The 20,917-nt window shown below is 44.5% G+C and overlaps 1 protein-coding gene and 1 long non-coding RNA gene across 2 annotated transcripts; both read right to left on the bottom strand.

Annotated features, from left to right (window-relative positions):
• Positions 1-4,875: 4,875 nt before the first annotated feature.
• Positions 4,876-14,505, bottom strand: LOC311118851. The gene is made up of 3 exons (XR_014611867.1): positions 14,398-14,505; positions 10,304-10,477; positions 4,876-5,064 (listed from the first exon to the last, which is right to left on the bottom strand). It is a non-coding gene; the product is annotated as an uncharacterized lncRNA (long non-coding RNA).
• An 8-nt stretch (positions 14,506-14,513) lies between these two features.
• On the bottom strand, positions 14,514-17,554 carry LOC311118843 (NLR family CARD domain-containing protein 3-like; the record flags this gene model as incomplete). Its single annotated transcript, XM_084193619.1, has 4 exons — positions 17,474-17,554; positions 17,140-17,344; positions 14,837-16,634; positions 14,514-14,571 (listed from the first exon to the last, which is right to left on the bottom strand). Coding segments are annotated over exons 2-4 (2,043 nt in total), but the record flags the coding sequence as incomplete, so codon positions are not given.
• Positions 17,555-20,917: the final 3,363 nt, after the last annotated feature.

The following is a 20,917-nucleotide window of genomic DNA, read 5'->3' as shown; positions in this document are numbered from 1 at the left end:
GTGTTACCAGGTTAGCTACCTGAGAGGTGAGATGAGATACTTGATCCAACAACTGCTGGTTGTTATCCAATAGAGTCCGGATGAGTTGGTCGTGTTGTCCCAATAGCATTCCCTGTGAATGGAGGGCGTGTTGTACGCCATCACCCGTTGTTTCATGTGGCATCTCTGCTGAGTCCATGTTTGGCCAGTTCGTTCTATTAGGCTCGGGTGGGGGACTCAGGTGCAGAGACGGACACACGGACAAAGAGGGGGAATTATGATGTAGTTTATTCAGCGTGTTTAGGTAGAGAGAAGCAGTTCAGGGTGGAGTAGCTTTAGGCCGGGGTAGGAGCTGAGTGGGGTGGAGAGCCAGTAGTCCTGAGAGCTGGATGACGAGGATATCAGACAACAGAGCAGGTTGCGGCGTGGGAATGGCAGGCAGGCAGGCAGCAGGACACAGACGAGATCTAATCGAAGGAGAGACAGGTTACAAACGTGGCAGAAACAACTATAATACTGAGAGAGTACAACTAAACTGAGATTGCTGTACGGGGCCAAGTTACCACAGGTAGTGTAGGAACTAACTGGCGCTGGAGAGGTGTCCAGCCCGGGTAGATAACTGCTGCTTGATTGGTGACAATGAGCTGCAGCTGGATGTAACTGATCTTGTGAGAGAATGGCCACGCCCCCTGACCTAGATCCTCTGACTGGGCTGCCCAGCAGGGGGAGACAGACACAAACAACACACACAGGGGAAAAAGGGAAAAGGAAAACCAGCAGGAACAGGACCAACAGTGCCGGACCGTAACACTGGCATTACGATTGGGTCAGGTGCAGTTGCATTCTGAATTGAATATTACTTGGTGTGGGCATGTGGGCAACCTTCATTTACGTTGTGATGCAGTCACAACCACAAGTCTCACTAAACTCAGTTTTGGACAAGACTGACTTTATGACCAACATTATCCAACATTTTTCCGCTGAATTGTGCCATGTTTATTCTGGTGATAACTGGATCACTGGCTGTCTCATGGAGTGTGTGAGGGTGAGTGTCATGGTCGGGATGGCCTGAACTCAGAGCCTGATAGAATACCAAGGAAAACCGTAGTAACTGCAGTAGAACATGGTGGAACAAAGCCAGATGGCAGTAACTTCACTTACTGCTGTTTCCTTGGTTTTTACTGGGATTTTGTAGTTGCATCAAATTTGACCCTCCATTTTCTCTGAAACTGAAGATAATTGAACCAGGACACTTCGTCACAAGATATAACAGATACTATGAAGCCTGATTTAGGTCTGAACTCATCTTTGACCAAATGTGTAGCAGCAGTTTGCAATTGTACGGCAGAATAGCTGTGCACATAATCCTAATACCTCTTCATGGACTACATTTGAACACTTAAACATTGTTTTCTTTTAGGGCGGGACCTGGTATGGTGTGGTCACATTGCCTAGTGGTTAGAACATTGGGCCAGTAACTGAAAGGTCGCTGGTTTGAATACCCGAGCCGTCAATGTGAAAATCTGTTGATGTGCCCTTAAGCAAGGCACTTAACACTAACTTGCTTCATGGGTGCTGTACTACTATGCCTTACCCTGTAACAGAACACATTTCACTGCACCTATCCGGTGTATCTGACAAGAAAAACATATATATTTTTTGCATTTACAACAGTTAATTTAACAATACTGGTTATAACTCTTGTTGACGTTGATCCAAGGACACCTTCACTTGCATTACCCTCTTACTGCAGAAAAATATTCTCATGAAATCATGTGACTTATAGTTAGAGAGAACGATTCCTGTAAACGCACGCTGCTACAAGCAGGAAACTAGGTATGGACAAACCAGAAATGTGACATTTCTGTTTGATAGTAACCCTGAATGATGAATGTGTGATCTATCGTGTCATCTTTTTGGCCAACCACATTGGAACATTCTAATCTTTAAGGACATGAAGTATGGAGTCATTGTTTTCAGGAAGGTGTCTCCATGGCGATAGGAGGGACAGGAGGCAGACTAAGGGCAAGGGCAGCCGCCTGACCTACTGCCCTACAAAGGCAAAGAGCAGTCTACGCAAACAGTGAATCTGAGAATAAATGGCTTTAAAGTTGGGTTTTTTTGTCCGTGCATTTCAACCATAACCACTGATCTGACCTATGACCCCTAAAATGCTGATACTGAACTCTGCCTTTGTATGACCTTAAACAAGTATACGGGTAATGCAACGGCAAAGTGCAGCATCAAGAAATCTAAATCTGTTGATCCAACTTTCTTGTTGTTTATCTGTTTGATGGAAACTGTTTGATAGTTGTTACTACCTTCCAACTGTATTTAATGGTGTTATGTAGTCGTGTTTTCATGTTTTCAATGTTGTATTATAGTAGGCCTAAGGTTATTTCATCATGGAGAATGTTTATACTTAAGAAATACTTGACATTGTATGACTGTCATTATAATGCTGTTTTACCATTATTTACTCTCTCTCTCTCTCACACACACACACACACACACACACACACACACACACACACACACACACTGTGGAGTAATTAGAATCTATAGAGCAGCTTTAAGTGATACAGTCTACTGTCTGATCTCCCCTCCTCTGCCTCTCTCCATTACTTTCTCTGTCTTCTGTTGCTGTCTCTCTTGTCTCCCCACTTCTGTTGCTGTCTCTCTTGTCTGCCCTCTTCTGTTGCTGTCTCTCTTGTCTCCCCTTTTCTGTTGTTGTCTCTCTTGTCTAACCTCTTCTGTTGCTGTCTCTTGTCTCCCCTCTTCTGTTGCTGTCTCTCTTGTCTGCCCTCTTCTGTTGCTGTCTCTCTTGTCTCCCCTCTTCTGTTGCTGTCTCTATTGTCTCCCCCCTTCTGTTGCTGTCTCTCTTGTCTCCTCTCTTCTGTTGCTGTCTCTCTTGTCTCCCCTCTTCTGTTGCTGTCTCTCTTGTCTCCCCTCTTCTGTTGCTGTCTCTCTTGTCTCCCCTCTTCTGTTGCTGTCTCTCTTGTCTCCTCTCTTCTGTTGCTGTCTCTCTTGTCTCCCCTCTTCTGTTGCTGTCTCTCTTGTCTCCCCTCTTCTGTTGCTGTCTCTCTTGTCTCCCCCCTTCTGTTGCTATCTCTCTTGTCTCCCCTCTTCTGTTGCTGTCTCTTGTCTGCCCCTCTTCTGTTGCTGTCTCTCTTGTCTGCACTCTTCTGTTGCTGTCTCTTGTCTGCCCCCTTCTGTTGCTGTCTCTCTTGTCTCCCCTCTTCTGTTGCTGTCTCTCTTGTCTGCCCTCTTCTGTTGCTGTCTCTCTTGTCTCACACACACACACACACACACACACACACACACACACACACACTACACACACACACTGGACAAACTCACACTGGACCCACACACACACACACTGGACACACACACAAATACAAACACACCAGACACACACAAACATACACTGGACACACACACACACACACACACACACTGGACACACACACACTGGACACACACACACACACACACACACACACACTGGACACACACAAACACACACACACACACACAAACACACACTGGACTAACACACACACTGGAAACACACAAACACACACACACACAATGGACACACACACACACACACACACACACACACACACAAACACACTCACACTGGACATGCACACACACACACACACACACTGGACACACATACACTGTACACACACACTGGACACACACACACACTGGACACACACACACACTGTACAAATACACACACACACACACACTGGACACACACACACTGGACACACTCACACTGGACACACACACACTGGACACACACACCGGACACACACACACACATACACTGGACACACACTCACACTGGACATACACACACACACACACACACCCTGGACACACACACACACACACTGGACACACACACATTGGACACACACACACACACATTGGACACACACACACTGGACACTCACACACTGGACACACTCACACACTGGACACACTCACACACTGGACACACTCACACACTGGACACACTCACACACTGGACACACACTCACACACTGGACACACACACACACACACTGGACACACACACACACACACACACACTGGACAAACACACACACACACACTGGACAAACACACACACTGGACACACTCACACTGGACACACACACACACACGTACACTGGACACAAACACACACTGGACACACACACACACACACACACACACACTGGACACACACACACACTGGACACACACACTGGACACACACACACACACTGGACACACACACTGGACACACACACACACTGGACACACACACCGGACACACACACACACATATACACTGGACACACACACACACTTGACACACACACACACAAACACACACACACACACACACACACTGAACACACACACTGGACACACACACCCACTGGACACACACACACACACACTAGACACACACACACACAAACACACACACACACACACTGGACACACACATACACTAGTTCCATCACACGCCTGATGTAATCACTGCAGGTAAGGAATATGGGACCAAATATTAAACTTATGACTACTTTAATACAATATAAGTGAATTTGTCCAAATTATTACAACTTTTTCAAATGGGAGAACTATATACATAAAGTGATTTCATTTCTAAACAGTAACACAGATATGTATGAAAATATCCTCAAATAATAGGTGACATTATATACTGTTGCCTAATATGAAACATTCTATCTCAAATCCAAAATGCTGGAGCATAGCACCAAATGTAAAACTGTAAACTTCACTGTCCAAACACATATGGTGTGGACTATGTGTGCCTGGTAAACACATGTGGATCTGGTGAACAGTTATCACTTGTTGACCAACTACAGGAATACTGACCTCAGAGTCTCCAGTTTACAGTGGAGATTCCCCAGTCCAGCAGAGAGCAGCTTCACTCCTGAATCCTTCAGGTCATTGTTACTCAGATCCAGCTCTCTCAGGTGTGAGGGGTTTGACTTCAGAGCTGAGACCAGAGAAGCACAGCCTTCCTCTGTGACTAGACAGCCTGACAGCCTGTAAAGAGTCAAATCATATTAAAACCACACTGCTATTCTTTGGTGGTGAAAATAGTGGCAGTATATTTTTTCAACATATTCTGATACATCAGTGTCCTGAAACCTGCCATATATATTCATAAATGAATGTATCATTATTAACAATGACAAATGATCAAAGTATTGCTTGTAGAGAGAAAAATGCATATTACAAATATTTGAGTAGACTGACCAGAGCAGTTTAAAAAGCAGTATCAGTCAAAAGACAGACAGTGAGGTATTAGATTTAGATTGTATTGAGTATACAGTCCACACCATATCTATTTTGACAGTGAAGATAACATTTTAAATATGGCTCTATACTCCAGCATTTTGGATTTCAGATCATATGTTTCATATGAGGTGACAGTATATAATGTCACCTTTAATTTAAAGGTATTTTAATACATATCTGTTTCACCGTTTAGAAAAATAAAAGCACTTTATGTATCTAGTCCCCCCATTTGAAGAAGTCATAAGTATTCTGACCAATTCACTTATAGTGTACTAAAGTAGTCAAAAGTTGAGTATTTGGTTGTAAACTCGTTGGTTGCATTTGCAGTTTGTTTTGGTTGTGTTTTGGGTTATGTTTTGCCCGATAGTAACTGAATGGTGGATGATGACTGGAGTAATTTTCTGTCTAAGTGAGTAGATAACATGTTTGTAAACATTACTAAATGAATCCTGATTCCGCTTTCTCTGCATTGCTGGCAGTGGCAACGAAGCTGTACCCTCTCACGCTGGCTAGAACAGACGTTGCTTAAGGGTTATGCCCTCCAATTCCATCGGACCCCACCCCCGTTCAGGGGAGTGGTGGAGACGGTGATGAAAACGCCGGACAAAGTAGCCGCTCTGATGTCAGAGATTACGGAACTTTTGGCGAAGGAGGCGGTCACAGTAGTTCCCCGAGAGCAAAGGAACAAAGGGCTGTATTCGCCTTATTTCCTAGTGCCCAAAAAGACGGGGGGAGTGAGGCCGATTTTGGATTTACGCATTCTCAATGAGAGCATAACCAAACGGCCCTTCCGAATGCTGACGACAAAACGTCTACTGGAATGTGTCCAGAAAGGGGATTTTTGTACAAGCATAGACCTAAAGGACGCGTACTTCCATGTGCCGATACAATCGCGTCACAGGAAGTTTCTGCGGTTCGCCTTTCAAGGGGTGGCGTACGAGTTCACGAGGATGCCATTCGGGCACCTCGAACGTTTTCCAAATGTGTGGAGGCGGCATTGGAGCCGCTGCGTCGTCAAGGGATAAGGCTATTAGCCTACCTAGACGACCTGCTGGTTCTCGCCCCGTCAACAGAGCTGGCGTTCACTCACACGACACAGACAGTGATTCATCTCACGCGTCTGGGGTTCGCTGTGAATTGGAAAAAGAGCGCACCCTGGCCCAGTCATCAGATTGTCTACCTGGGACTACAGCTAGACACTGTATTGATGAGGGCTCGAATATCGGACCCTCGAAGGGCAGCATTGTTGCTAGCCCTGAGGAAGTGTCGTCCGAATCACACAGTAACGGCGCTATCGATCATGTCACTTTTGGGTCTCATGTCGTCAGCCCACTCTGTGGTCCCGCTGGGACTTCTGCACATGCGCAGAACACAGCGGTGGTTCGCCCAACTAAGACTAGACCCAGTGCGTCAACGTCATCGGTTGGTGGTGGTTCCTCTCTCGCTAAGAGCAGACCTGGACTATTGGAGGAACTCGAGCGTTCTCACGCACGGAGTCCCGATGGGCAAGGTGTCATCCTACATTCCAGTGTTTACAGATGCCTCTCTGACTGGATGGGGAGGGACATGTCAGTCTCAAGCGATAGGAGGTGCATGGCCTCAATCAGGTCGTCACATCAACCTCCTGGAGTTGGAAACGGTTCGACTGGTTCTGACCCACTTCGCGCCTACCCTTCGGGGTCGCGATGTGCTGGTCTGGTCAGACAACCGGACCACAGTAGCCCACATAAATCGCCAGGGAGGGGTCAGGTCTCCTGCCCTCCATCGGGCGGCAGAGGAATTGTGGCTGTGGGCTCACAAGCACCTTCGCTCGTTGAGAGCAGCACACATTCCGGGCTACTTGAACGTAGGGGCATACCTCATGTCAAGAGGGGGTCCTCGAGACGACAAGTGGTGTCTGCACCCGGACATTGTTCTCCGAATTTGGGAACAATTCGGGAGAGCCGAGGTGGACCTGTTCGCGTCACGCGTGAACGCGCAGTGTCCCCTATGGTTCTCTCTGAGGGAACAGGACAAGCCACCACTGGGAAGAGACGCATTTGCGCACCACCCGTGGCCGAAAGTTCTCCTGTATGCATTCCCTCCGCTGTCTTGCATTCTCCCACTGCTAGCCAGGGTGAGGTCAGAGGAGCTGTCAGTGATACTGATAGCGCCCGATCGCCCGGGGGCTCCGTGGTTTGCGGAGATGAGTCAGATGTTGATTGCGCCACCTTGGCCAATTCCACATCGACGAGACGCGTTGACCCAGGCGGGAGGCTCGATAGGGCAGTGGCCCATAATCGGCCAACCACTGAGGGCTTGGTTCCTGAATGGGACAGGTTGAAGCGTCGTGGGTTATCTGATGCAGTGATCAGAACCATACAAGGCGCACGAGCCAGTTCCACTTCTAGGATGTATACCAGCAGATGGAACGTTTTTTCACGATGGTGTGACACACAGGATGTAGACCCCATGAGTTGTCAGGTAGAGAGTGTGCTCTCATTCCTGCAGTCTATGTTTGATAAGCAGAAATCGCCCTCCACCATTCGAGTGTTTGCAGCGGCAATTTCAGCTGGTCATGAAGGGTTTAACGGAAAAAACGTGTTCAGTCACCCATTAGTGAAACGTTTCTTATTGGGGACGCGACGGCTTAGGACAATGCCTAGAGCTACGCTGCCCCAGTGGGATTTGGCTTTGGTTCTCGAAGCGCTATGTAAGTCGCCGTTCGAGCCATTGAATCAAATACCCCTCAAGATGCTGTCTATCAAGACGGCGCTGTTGCTCGCCTTGACTACCGCTAAGCGGGTCAGTGATTTGTGTGCACTGTCAACGAGACCCGACTGCCTTGCCATCAATGGCGATCTGAGCAGAGCGGTGTTACGTCCTAACCCGGCATTTGTGGCGAAGGTTATTAACAGTGCATATAGATCACAGATCGTGGAATTGTGGGCTTTTTATCCCCCTCCCCATGGGGAGAGGAGTGAGGAAAAGCTTCATTGTCTGTGCCCAGTACGCGCTTTGGCGTGTTACGTTGAGCGCACAGCAGCGGTTAGGTCATCGCCTCAGCTGTTTGTGTGTCACGGTGCGGCTGCATTAGGTAGACCACTTTCAAAACAGCGTCTGTTTCATTGGCTTTGTGAAGGTATTGAGACGGCGTTCGAGGTGGCGGGGCGACAACCGCCTCAGGGTATTAGAGCGCACTCCACTCGTGGAGTAGCAGCTTCTACTGCCCTCTTCAGAGGAACAGAGGTAGAGGATATTTGTAGAGCAGCGTCATGGTCGACGCCGTCTCCTTTTATCCGTTTCTATCTGTTAGATATGTCTTCTAACTCTTTGGCTCGATCTGTACTCAGCGTGGCTGAAGGAAGATCTTGAGCAGGACAGAGAGGGAAAGCAGGACTGTGACATGTATGTCAATCAGGTCCGCTTTTGTTAGGAAGATATATTCTGTTCTATCTATTAGATATGTCTTCTAACTCTTTGGCTTGATCTGTACTCAGCGTGGCTGAAGGGAGATCTTGAGCAAAACAGAGAAGGGAAGCAGGACTGTGACCATGTTCATAGGGTCCGCTTTTATTAGAAGAATATATTATGGATAGACATGTTTTCTGACTCTTTAGCTTGGTCGGCATTCAGCAGAGCTGAAAGGCGATTTTGAGCTAGGAGGAGAGGACAAAGCAGGACCATGGGCAGGTTCCAATCAGGTCCGCTTTGGTTAGGAAAACATGTTTGTTGAGGATAGGCTTTTTTAACTCTCAAGCTCGATTGCACTCAGCATAGCTGAAGGAGAATCTTGAGTTGGAGGAGAGAGAAGCAGGACCATGGACAGGTCTCTATCAGGTCCGCTTTGGATGAAAAGCATATCTTGTGGCATGTCTCTTGACTGACAGGGTCAGTATAATAGAGATATGTATTGAATTAACAGAATGTGAGGTCATCTATCTGATGTTCAGTTTAGTATGACTTATATTTTGTTCCTGCCTACTAATCTCTGGGTTCCATTGAGTGAGTAAGGCGGTCTATTGGACACATAATGTAGAATGACATTTTATGTCATTCCATTAGTGGACGATAGTGTTGTCACAGAATATTGAGGCACGGCTATCTGCTAGTACAGATTAGCATGGCTTCTATTCTGATGATCTGCCCACTAGTCATTGGCATTGCCATTGAGCTAGAGGGGGGGGGTCTATAACCGATGACGCGGTATATTGTGACGCCCGGATGGGTTTTTAGTTGCAGTACTGCGGGAATTGGTTGCAGCCATTGCTGGGCTTGACCTTTTTTCATTTTTTAATGGGAAGTGTCAGGCTCAGCAGGGAGTACATTTTGGAGCGTTTCGCTCCGCCTTAAACCACTAGGAGCAGAGCTCCCCTATGGGGCGGAGCTCCACGATATAGAACGACTAGTTACCGGAGTGTGGCTCCAGTTCTATGAGTGGAGCGGAGCCCCATAGGACTTAAGGCCCTGCCGACCCTCTCTAGTCTCGCTGAAGATAAATATCTCGGGAGGTAGATTGAGGGAACGGGTCCCTTCTTATAGGGGCACCTGTGCTCCCATTGGCTGCAGGTGTGTGCATAAATTTGCTTCAGGCTGTTCTGCCCTAGGAATATGCCCTTGTAGAATCACAAGCTTGATGTAATCACTGCAGGTAAGGAATATGGGACCAAATACTAAACTTATGACTACTTTAATACAATATAAGTGAATATGTCCAAATTATTACGACTTTTTCAAATGGGAGAACTAGACACATAAAGTGCTTTCATTTCTAAACAGTAACACAGATATGTATGAAAATATCCTCAAATAATAGGTGACATTATATACTGTTGCCTAATATGAAACATTCTATCTCAAATCCAAAATGCTGGAGCATAGCGCCAAATGTAAAACTGTAAACTTCACTGTCCAAACACATATGGTGTGGACTATGTGTGCCTGGTAAACACATGTGGATCTGGTGAACAGTTATCACTTGTTGACCAACTACAGGAATACTGACCTCAGAGTCTCCAGTTTACAGTGGGGATTCCCCAGTCCAGCAGAGAGCAGCTTCACTCCTGAATCCTTCAGGTCATTGCTACTCAGATCCAGCTCTCTCAGGTGTGAGGGGTTTGACTTCAGAGCTGAGACCAGAGAAGCACAGCCTTCCTCTGTGACTAGACAGCCTGACAGCCTGCAAAAGTAAAATCATATTAAAAATCACACTGCTATTCTTTGGTGTGAAAATATATTCTTTCAACAATTTCAGATACATCAGAGTCCTGAAACCTGCCATATCTATTCATATATATGTATATGTCACGGTTTCGGCCGAGGCTGCTCCTCCTCCTTGTTCGGGCAGGTTTCGGCGGTCGTCGTCCCCGGAGTACTAGCTGCCACCATTGGATGTTTTCGATGTTCGTTTGGTTTTGTCTAGTTGTTGTGCACCTGTTCCCTGTTAGTGTGATTATGTACCCTATATATTGTTCCATTTGTTTGTCATGTGTTGTGTGTAATTGTTTTCCTGTCGTTTGGTGCAGTGCTGTTTGCTAGACTCTCTTTGTTTTACCGTCGCACTATTGTTCGTGCGCAGTTCGGTTTGGGAGTGTTTTACCCACTGTGGCGTATGTTTCGCCTCCGGGTTGTTTGACCTGTGTTATGATTTTTGGATTTTCTAGTAAAGTCTGGATTAACTGAGCTCCTGTGTCCTGCTATTGATTCGCAACACATCCGCATCAGAGTTCGTGACAGTATATATACAGTACCAGTCAGAAGTTTGGACACACCTACACATTCAAGGGTTTTTCTTTATTTTTACTATTTTTTACATTGTAGAATAATAGTGAAGACATCAAAACTATGAAATAACACATATGGAATCATGTAGTAACCAAAAAAGTGTTAAATTAATCCAAATCTATTTTATATTTGAGATTCTTCAAATAGCCACCCTTTGCCTTGATGACAGCTTTGCACACTCTTGGCATTCTCTCAACCAGCTTCATGAGGTAGTCACCTGGAATGCATTTCAATTAACTGGTGGGCCTTCTTAAAAGTTAATTTGTGGAATTTATTTCCTTCTTAATGTGTTTGAGCCAATCAGTTGTGTTGTGACAAGGTAGGGGGGTATAAAGAAGATGGCCCTATTTGGTAAAAGACCAAGTCCATATTATGGCAAGAACAGCTCAAATAGGCAAAGAGAAACGACAGTCCATCATAACTTTAAGACATGACGGCCAGTCAATACGGAACATTTCAAGAACTTCGAACATTTCTTCAAGTGCAGTCGCAAAAAACATCAAGCGCTATGATGAAACTGGCTCTCATGAGGACCGCCACAGGAATGGAAGACCCAGAGTTACCTCTGCTGCAGAGGATAAGTTCATTAGAGTTACCAGCCTCAGAAATTGCAGCCCAAATAAATGCATCACAAAGTTCAAGTCACAGACACATCTCAACATCAACTGTTCAGAGGAGACTGTGTGAATCAGGCCTTCATGGTCGAATTGCTGCAAAGAAATCACTACTAAAGGACACCAATAATAAGAAGAGACCTGCTTGGACCGAGCAATGGACATTACACAGGTGGACATTTGTCCTTTGGTCTGGAGTCCAAATGGGCGATTTTTGGTTCCAACCGCCGTGTCTTTGTGAGAAGCAGTGTGGGTGAACGGATGATCTCGACATGTGTAGTTCCCACCGTAAAGCATGGAGGAGGGGGTGTTATGGTGTGGGGGTGCTTTGCTGGTGACACTGTTTGTGATTTATTTAGAATTCAAGGCACACTTATCCAGCATGGCTACCACAGCATTCTGCAGTGATACGCCATCCCATCTGGTTTGGGCTTAGTGGGACTATCATTTGTTTTTCAACAGGACAACACACTTCCAGGCCAACACACCTCCAGGCTGTGTAAGGGCTATTTGACCAAGAAGGAGAGGGATTGAGTGCTGCATCAGATGACCTGGCCTCCACAATCCCCTGACCTCAACCCAATTGAGATGGTTTGGGATGAGTTGGACAGCAGAGGGAAGGAAAAGCAGCCAACAAGTGCTCAGCATATGTGGGAACTCCTTCAAGACTGTTGGAAAAGCATTCCAGGTGAAGCTGGTTGAGAGAATGCCAAGAGTGTGCAAGGCTGTCATCAAGGCACAGGGTGGCTAATTCTATATTTTATTTGTTTAACACTTTTTTGGTTACTACATGATTCCATATGTGTTATTTCATAGTTTTAATGTCTTCACTATTATTTTACAATGTAGAAAATAGTAAAAATAAAGAAAAGCCCTTGAATGAGTAGGTGTGTCCAAACTTTTGACTGGTACTGTATATAAATGAATGAATGTATCATTATTAACAGTAGATAACATGTTTCTAAATTAATCATTGTGTGTCCAGTGGGGGGGTGGGGGTGGGGGTGTCCAGTGGGGGGGTGTCCAGTGTAGGGGTGTGTGTGTCCAGTGGGGGGGGGGGGGGTGTCCAGTGGGGGGGTGTCCAGTGGGGGGGTATCCAGTGGGGGGGTGTCCAGTGGGGGGGTGTCCAGTGGGGGTGTGTGTGTGTGTGTGTGTGTCCAGTGTGTGTGTGTCCATTGTGTTTTTGTGTGTGTGTGTGTGTGTGTGTGTGTGTGTGTGTGTCCAGTGTGTGTGTGTCCATTGTGTTTTTGTGTGTGTGTGTGTGTGTGTGTGTGTCCAGTGTGTGTGTGTGTGTGTGTGTGTGTGTGTGTGTGTCCAGTGTGTGTGTGTGTGTGTGTGTCCAGTGTGTGTGTGTGTGTGTGTGTGTGTCCAGTGTGTGTGTCCAGTGTGTGTGTGTGTGTGTGTCCAGTGTGTGTGTGTGTGTGTGTGTGTGTGTGTGTGTCCAGTGTGTGTGTGTCCATTGTGTTTTTGTGTGTGTGTGTGTGTGTGTGTCCAGTGTGTGTGTGTGTGTGTGTGTGTGTGTGTGTGTGTGTCCAGTGTGTGTGTGTGTGTGTGTGTGTGTGTGTGTGTCCAGTGTGTGTGTGTCCATTGTGTTTTTGTGTGTGTGTGTGTGTGTGTGTGTGTCCAGTGTGTGTGTGTGTCCATTGTGTTTTTGTGTTTTTGTGTGTGTGTGTGTGTGTGTCCAGTGTGTGTGTGTGTGTGTGTGTGTGTGTGTGTGTGTGTGTGTGTCCAGTGTGTGTCCATTGTGTTTTTGTGTGTGTGTGCCCAGTATGTGTGTGTGTGTGTCCAGTGTGTGTGTCCAGTGGGGGTGTGTCCAGTGTGTGTGTGGGTGTGTGTGTGTGTGTGTGTGTGTGTCCAGTGTGTTTGTGTGTGTGTGTGTGTGTGTCCAGTGTGTGTGTGTGTGTGTGTGTCCAGAGTGTGTCCAGTGTGTGTGTGTCCATTGTGTTTTTGTGTGTGTGTGTGTGTGTGTGTGTGTGTGTGTGTGTCCAGTGTGTGTGTGTGTGTGTGTGTGTGTGTGTGTGTGTGTGTGTCCAGTGTGTGTGTGTGTGTGTGTGTGTCCAGTGTGTGTGTGTGTGTGTGTGTGTGTGTGTCCAGTGTGTGTGTCCAGTGTGTGTGTGTGTGTGTGTGTGTCCAGTGTGTGTGTGTGTGTGTGTGTGTGTGTGTCCAGTGTGTGTGTGTCCATTGTGTTTTTGTGTGTGTGTGTGTGTGTGTCCAGTGTGTGTGTGTGTGTGTGTGTGTGTGTGTCCAGTGTGTGTGTGTGTGTGTGTGTGTGTGTGTGTGTGTCCAGTGTGTGTGTGTCCATTGTGTTTTTGTGTGTGTGTGTGTGTGTGTGTGTGTGTGTGTGTGTGTGTCCAGTGTGTGTGTGTCCATTGTGTTTTTGTGTTTTTGTGTGTGTGTGTGTGTGTGTGTCCAGTGTGTGTGTGTGTGTGTGTGTGTGTGTGTGTGTGTGTGTGTGTCCAGTGTGTGTCCATTGTGTTTTTGTGTGTGTGTGCCCAGTATGTGTGTGTGTGTGTCCAGTGTGTGTGTCCAGTGGGGGTGTGTCCAGTGGGGGTGTGTCCAGTGTGTGTGTGGGTGTGTGTGTGTGTATGTGTGTCCAGTGTGTTTGTGTGTGTGTGTGTGTGTGTCCAGTGTGTGTGTGTGTGTGTGTGTCCAGAGTGTGTCCAGTGTGTGTGTGGTCATTGAGTGATACAGGAATACTGACCTCAGAGTCTCCAGTTTACAGTGGGGATTCCCCAGTCCAGCAGAGAGCAGCTTCACTCCTGAATCCTTCAGGTCATTGTTACTCAGATCCAGCTCTCTCAGGTGTGAGGGGTTTGACTTCAGAGCTGAGATGAGAGAAGCACAGCCTTCCTCTGTGACTCCACAGCCTGACAGCCTGACAGAGAGATCGTCATGATTTCACAAACACACTGTTAATTTAACACCAGTAGTGTAGAAGGACAATGGCAGATGCATTTGGTTTATTCTCTTAAACAACATATAGATTCATCTTCCATCTCCTAGAATTGTATGGTCATATTGTTATACTAATGTGAACATCAATGCATTGATTCAATATGTTTTTCAATAATACATATATTTCTCTAAACTGAATATTTCTTCCTGATGATTAGTACTTAAATGTCATTTTATGTACTCACAGAGCAGCTCTGGAGGCTTTGACCACTGGCAGCAGCCACAGAAGACCTTCCTCTGATCTGGAGTATTTCTTCAGGTCAAACACATCCAGCTCCTTTTCTGAAGTCAGCAACACAAAGACCAGAGCTGACCACTGTGCAGGTGACAGTTCTTCTTCTGAGAGACTTCCTGATCTCAGGTAGCTTTGGATCTCCTCCACTAGAGAATGGTCATTCAGTTCATTCAGACAGTGGAACAGATTGATGCACCTCTCTGGAGAGGGATTCTCCCTGATCTTCTCCTTGATGTACTTGACTGTTTCTTCATGGCTCTGTGAGCTGCTTCTTGTCTTTGTCAGTAGACCTCGTAAGTACTTCTGATTGGACTCCAGTGAGAGGCCCAGAAGGAAGCGGAGGAAAAGGTCCAGGTTTCCTGTCTCACTTTGTAAGGCTTTATCCACAGCAATCTTGTACAAAGTAACTTCAGGCTTGTCTCTGAACAGTGCAAAAAAGTTCCTGGTTGATTGAGGTTCGGCCATTAGATTCTCATTGTTGTTGATGAATGAGAGGAACACATATACAGCAGCCAGAAACTCCTGAATGCTCAGATGCACGAAGCAGTAGACCTTGTCCTGGTACAGCACACATTCCTCTTTAAAGAGCTGTGTGCACAATCCTGAGTACACTGAGGCTTCAGTGACATCAATGCCAGCCCTTTTCAGGTCTTTTTTATAGAAAATCAGATTGCCCTCAACAAGCTGTTGAAAAGCCAGTTTTCCCAGTGACAGAATGCTCTCTTTATTCCAGTGTGGACCTGTCTCTTCGTTCCAAAGATATTTTTCATTCTTCTGTTTGGTATGAAACACCACAAGGTGTATGAACATCTCAGTCAGAGTCTTGGGCATCTCTTCTCTCTGGTCTGTACTCAACATGTGTTCAAGGACTATTGCAGAAATCCAACAGAAGACTGGAATGTGGCACATGATGTGGAGGCTCCTTGATGTCTTTATGTGTGAGATGATTCTGCTGGCCAGGTCCTCATCACTGAATCTCTTCCTGAAGTACTCCTCCTTCTGTGGGTCATTGAACCCTCGTACCTCTGTCACCTGGTCAACACACACTGAAGGGATCTTATTGGCTGCTGCAGGTCGGGTAGTTATCCAGAGGAGAGCAGAGGGAAGCAGATTTCCCTTGATGAGATTTGTCAGCAGAACATCCACTGAGGTTGACTCTGTGACGTCACAACAGATCTTGTTCTTCAGGAAGTCTAGGGGCAGTCGGCACTCATCCAGACCATCAAAGATGAACAGAACTTTGTACTTGTCGTAGTTGGAGATTCTTGATTCTTTGGTTTCCTTTGAGAAGTGATTGAGAAGTTCAATCAAAGTGTTTTTTTCCCTGTTCATCAAATTCAGCTCCCGAAAAGGGAATGAAAATACAAATTGGACATCCTGATTTGCTTTTCCTTCAGCCCAGTCCAGAATGAACTTCTGCACAGAGACTGTTTTTCCAATGCCAGCGACTCCCTTTGTCAGCACAGTTCTGATAAGTTTGTCTTGTCCAGTTAAGGGTTTGAAGATGTCGTTACATTTGATTGCAGTCTCTGGTCTTGCTTGTTTCCTGGTTGTTGTCTCAATCTGTCTCAGCTCATGTTCATTATTGACCTCTCCTTTTCCACCCTCTGTGATGTAGAGCTCTGTGTAGATCTTATTGAGAAGTGTTGGGTGTCCTTGTTTAGCGATCCCCTCAAATACACATTGAAACTTCTTCTTTAGATTAGATTTGAGTTCACGTTGGCAAATCACAGCAAGCTCATCTGAATCTAGAAATAACACAGAGGATATTAATATTACATATGTTTTAACGCCTACAGTATTCTAGGACTGTTATAACATTTTAAATTATAATACTTTATTCTCTTAACTGACTGTATAAATCTGTAAATGTTCTCATAATGCATTACATACTGGTGTGACTGATTTATATCATTATTGGTGGTATTCTCTCTCTCTCTCTCTCTCTCTCTCTCTCTCTCTCTCTCTCTCTCTCTCTCTCTCTCTCTCTCTCTCTCTCTCTCTCTCTCTCTCTCTCTCTCTCTCTCTCTCTCTCTCTCTCTCTCTCTCTCTCTCTCTCTCTCTCTCTCTCTCTCTCTCTCTCTAACTAATTTAAATACCACAACACATCCCTGCTGCTACTTGATGAGGTCACTAGGTGTTGCGTAAAGGCTGCTACAATATCATTGAGTTACACAACTACTTTAGCTGTACTTTAGCTACAGCTTTTAAATGTTCTAAAACAGCATTCAACATGAGGCAGACAGCTCTTACTTTTCTCCAGTGTGTCAGCAAGCTCCTTCTGTGTGATCTTCAGAGCCCCCTCTCTGGCACTGCTCTCCTGCTTCTCATCTTCAGCATCCACCACTTCCTTATCCTGCTTCTGACTCTCAAAGCCTTCTGGGAGTTCTGGACTAAGAATCCTCTTGAACATCTTCAGCTCGTTCTTCACAAATGTCATAATATTCTCTTCAAGCAACTGAAATAAATCAAGTAAATCAGTTAAGCAAGAGACTAAATGCTTTCTCATTAACACATTAATGAATGATTGACAGATCAACTTTACTTGAGGTAAACAAAAACAAATGTACATAACAGGACCACATACACTGAATATGGAGGCCAGGTCTGTTTGATGACTCTGGGAAGACTGACCACTGAGAATCTCTGACTCTGATATCTCCTGTTGGTTTCTGGGGACAAAACATGAGATTACATCTCCTCATCCAGGGAGTGCACACACACACACACACACACACACACACACACACACACACACACACACACACACACACACACACACACACACACACACACACACACACACACACACACACACACACACACACACACACACACACACACACACACACACACACACACGGGAATGTTGTGTTAGTTTAATATTGTTTTAGGACAATGAAAATGGAGAAAAGGATTAGCCTATGGATTATGAAAACAACAAAAATAAATGGGAAAATGGGAGAGGAGAAATGATTAGAGACAGTGTTGTTTAACTCACTGACCATGACCCATGAGTTCTTCTTACCTTTGTTCACTAGAAAAGTCTCCCTCTCTAAACTGTATAGGTTGAGCCATAGACCAGTCACTCTTCATGGACACACAGCTGGGTACAGGGGAGGCTGGTCTCTCCTGCTTGATTGGGCTTCAACACAACAGAGACAAACATTACATCTCTCATCTACTCTGAGCTCAGATGGGGAAACGAGTTTAATTCCAAAACGCTATATATCCATTTTCAGAAATGTTGGTCAATTAGCTTTTTTTGTTTAAAGAAATTCTGAAAGAGATTGGTGTGTTTTTTCACTATCTAATCATGGCATGGGGTTGTTCAATGACAGACATGTATTTGTTTAAAATCTATCACTTGATGGTTTCATTTCAGAGAGACCAAGAATCATGTTTTTTGCTAAATACTACATATCTGCCTCACTCTCAGAGAAATAAGTAGTACTGCTAGGTTTTACACAGTAATAATAATCAAAAAGAACGCTCGATCGAGGTGTTACTTTGGCAGATCATGTCACCCATCTAAATACATTGTTTTTTATTTATTTTTTATAATTAACAAAATGTATGTTGTTTTTGGTTTATGTCAGTTTCATTGTTTGTTATGCTATAAATTGTTATGTTATGGTTGTAAGTGGTCAAATGAACTAGAAAATGTCATATTTTGCAATTCTGAGTAATTACTACTTTAGTAAGGATATACACTTTATTCAGTACTACTGCAGTTACTAAATAATTCCAATAGATGGCAGCATAAGACCATGAATGACATTTCAGAAGGTTAGTTTAGTTTTCTCCCTGGATACACCACCACTCCCCCTCACAGGAAAACTCCTGCACACGCTTTTTACTGTCCCTTTCCACACTGCTAACGCAATAAGCCTGAACATTAATTTAGTCACCTCTGGTCGAGAAAAACGTATTTTCCTAGTACATTCATTGTCAGATTCATCAACCACCCGAGCCACTGCCTGTTCACCCCGCTATCATCCAATAGCGAGGTCAGTACAGGTGCATCAAAGCTGGGACTGAGAGAATGAAAAACAGCTTCTATCTCAAGGCCATCAGACTGTTAAATAGCTATCACTAGCACATTAGAGGCTGCTGCTGCCTATTGACATCACTGGCCACTTTAAGAAATGGAACACTAGTCACTTTAATAATGTTTACATATCTTGAACTTCTCATCTCATATGTATATACTGTATTCTATAATATACTACTGTATCTTAGTCCATGCCGCTCTGTCATTGCTTGTCCATATATGTATATATTCTTAAATTCCATTCATTACTAGTTTTGTGTGTATTGGGTATATGTTGTGAAATTGTTAGATATTACTTGTTAGATATTACTGCACTGTCGGAGCTAGAAGCACAAGCATTTCGCTACACCCGCTATAACATCTGCTAAACACGTGTATATGACAAATAACATTTGATTTGATTTGATGTAATTTATTGGCGGGCTGGAAGATGCATTCTTGTCTTTTCTATTCCGAGGTTATTTACTCCCAATATCAGATATTAAGATTATTTTATATAATGCTTGTATACTAGGGTTGAAGTTACCGCATCTGACTAGTGATTATTTACCCGGGGTTCAACACCTGCTATAGTCACTAATTTGTTGCTCTTCCAAAAGCATCACAGGCCTAATACGAGATATATAGCTAACTAAAGTAATGAGTGACCATCTTAGAAAATCATGGGACATATAGTATTTGGTTGCATAATATTTTATGTCAATCATATTGCTGCTTGTAGCCTATAACTGATGCTTCGTTGTCTTATGCTGCCATCTATTGGAAATATTTAGCAATTAAAAGTTATTAATTCACATACAGACATTGGTGAGGCAGCTGAGAAATAAAGTGAATTAGATCAGTCTCAAACCTGACCCACGCCAATTGCTGGACTTTCACACAGAGTTTACTAAGTCACCCAATTCAAACCACATTTGAAAAATAAAACAAATGTGTCTTATTTATCAAGTGTTCTGTTTTGCAATTATACATATAATAAAATAACAACAAAATAATCAAAACGCTATTTAATACTATAATTGTATTTACAAAGATAATATTATTACTAAAATAGTTTCTAAAAGTGTTCTAGGCTACCCTACCCTAGAATTAGGGGTTAGGGTTACGGCTAAATTAGGTTATAAGTAGGGTAAGAGTTTCTGTATAGCACTTTGTGACATTTGCTGGTGTAAAAAGGGCTTTATAAATACATTTGATTGATTGTTAGGTTTAGGGTTTATATGGCAAAAAACAGTATGGTTTATGGCACTCTTGCTCCTCCTTGTGGTCGTATGTGGGTACTACATAACTCACTCATGACACTTGCTAGGCTCATAATCTGAGGTAGCAACTGCGTCAGATCTACAAATCAATGAGCTAGACCACCCGATTAGACAACAATCACCCCATTATTTCCATTTGGTTTGCAACTCAGTGAACCTGCGCAGCATTCGCTCAATTTGATGCCTACTAACGAAGATTTCGATGCATATCAAATTACCCAGCAGCCATTTAGAAACAACAAGTCGTCAAAAAAATTGTTATTTCTTAATTAAAAAATGTCTTCTGGCTGTTTAAAATCGGCCACATCTTGAAAAAGAGGACAGGGACATGCGTTTTGTTTAGATTGTACACGTTTTTCTTAAAACAAATATGGTTAACCATGATCAGAAAATGTTTAATGTTTGATGGATATCCGCCAGCCATCGCCTCTAAAACTGTGTCTCACCTCACTATAGGTGACCACAAGATGTACTCAGGTGAACAGTGTGCGCACTCACCAAGTAGCCGTAACCTTGTTAATAATAAGTTTCCTGAGGTAAACCTACAGGGTTGACGCTCACCAAGTAGCCGTAACCTTGTTAATAATAAGTTACCTGAGGTAAACCTACAGGGTTAATGCAGGCAGGTCTCATTGATAACAATAGTGAAGCTGGCATTGTGACGCAGAACAATGGGCTGGGAATAGAACGTTCTGAAGGCGAGTCGGTGTCACGG

The sequence above is a fragment of the Coregonus lavaretus genome (genome assembly GCF_964263955.1).
Source record: "Coregonus lavaretus genome assembly, contig: HAP1_SCAFFOLD_724, whole genome shotgun sequence".
In the NCBI taxonomy this organism is placed as follows: Eukaryota; Metazoa; Chordata; class Actinopteri; order Salmoniformes; family Salmonidae; genus Coregonus; species Coregonus lavaretus.
The sequence above is the reverse complement of the archived record's forward strand: the minus strand, read 5'-3'. Positions and strand labels throughout refer to the sequence as shown.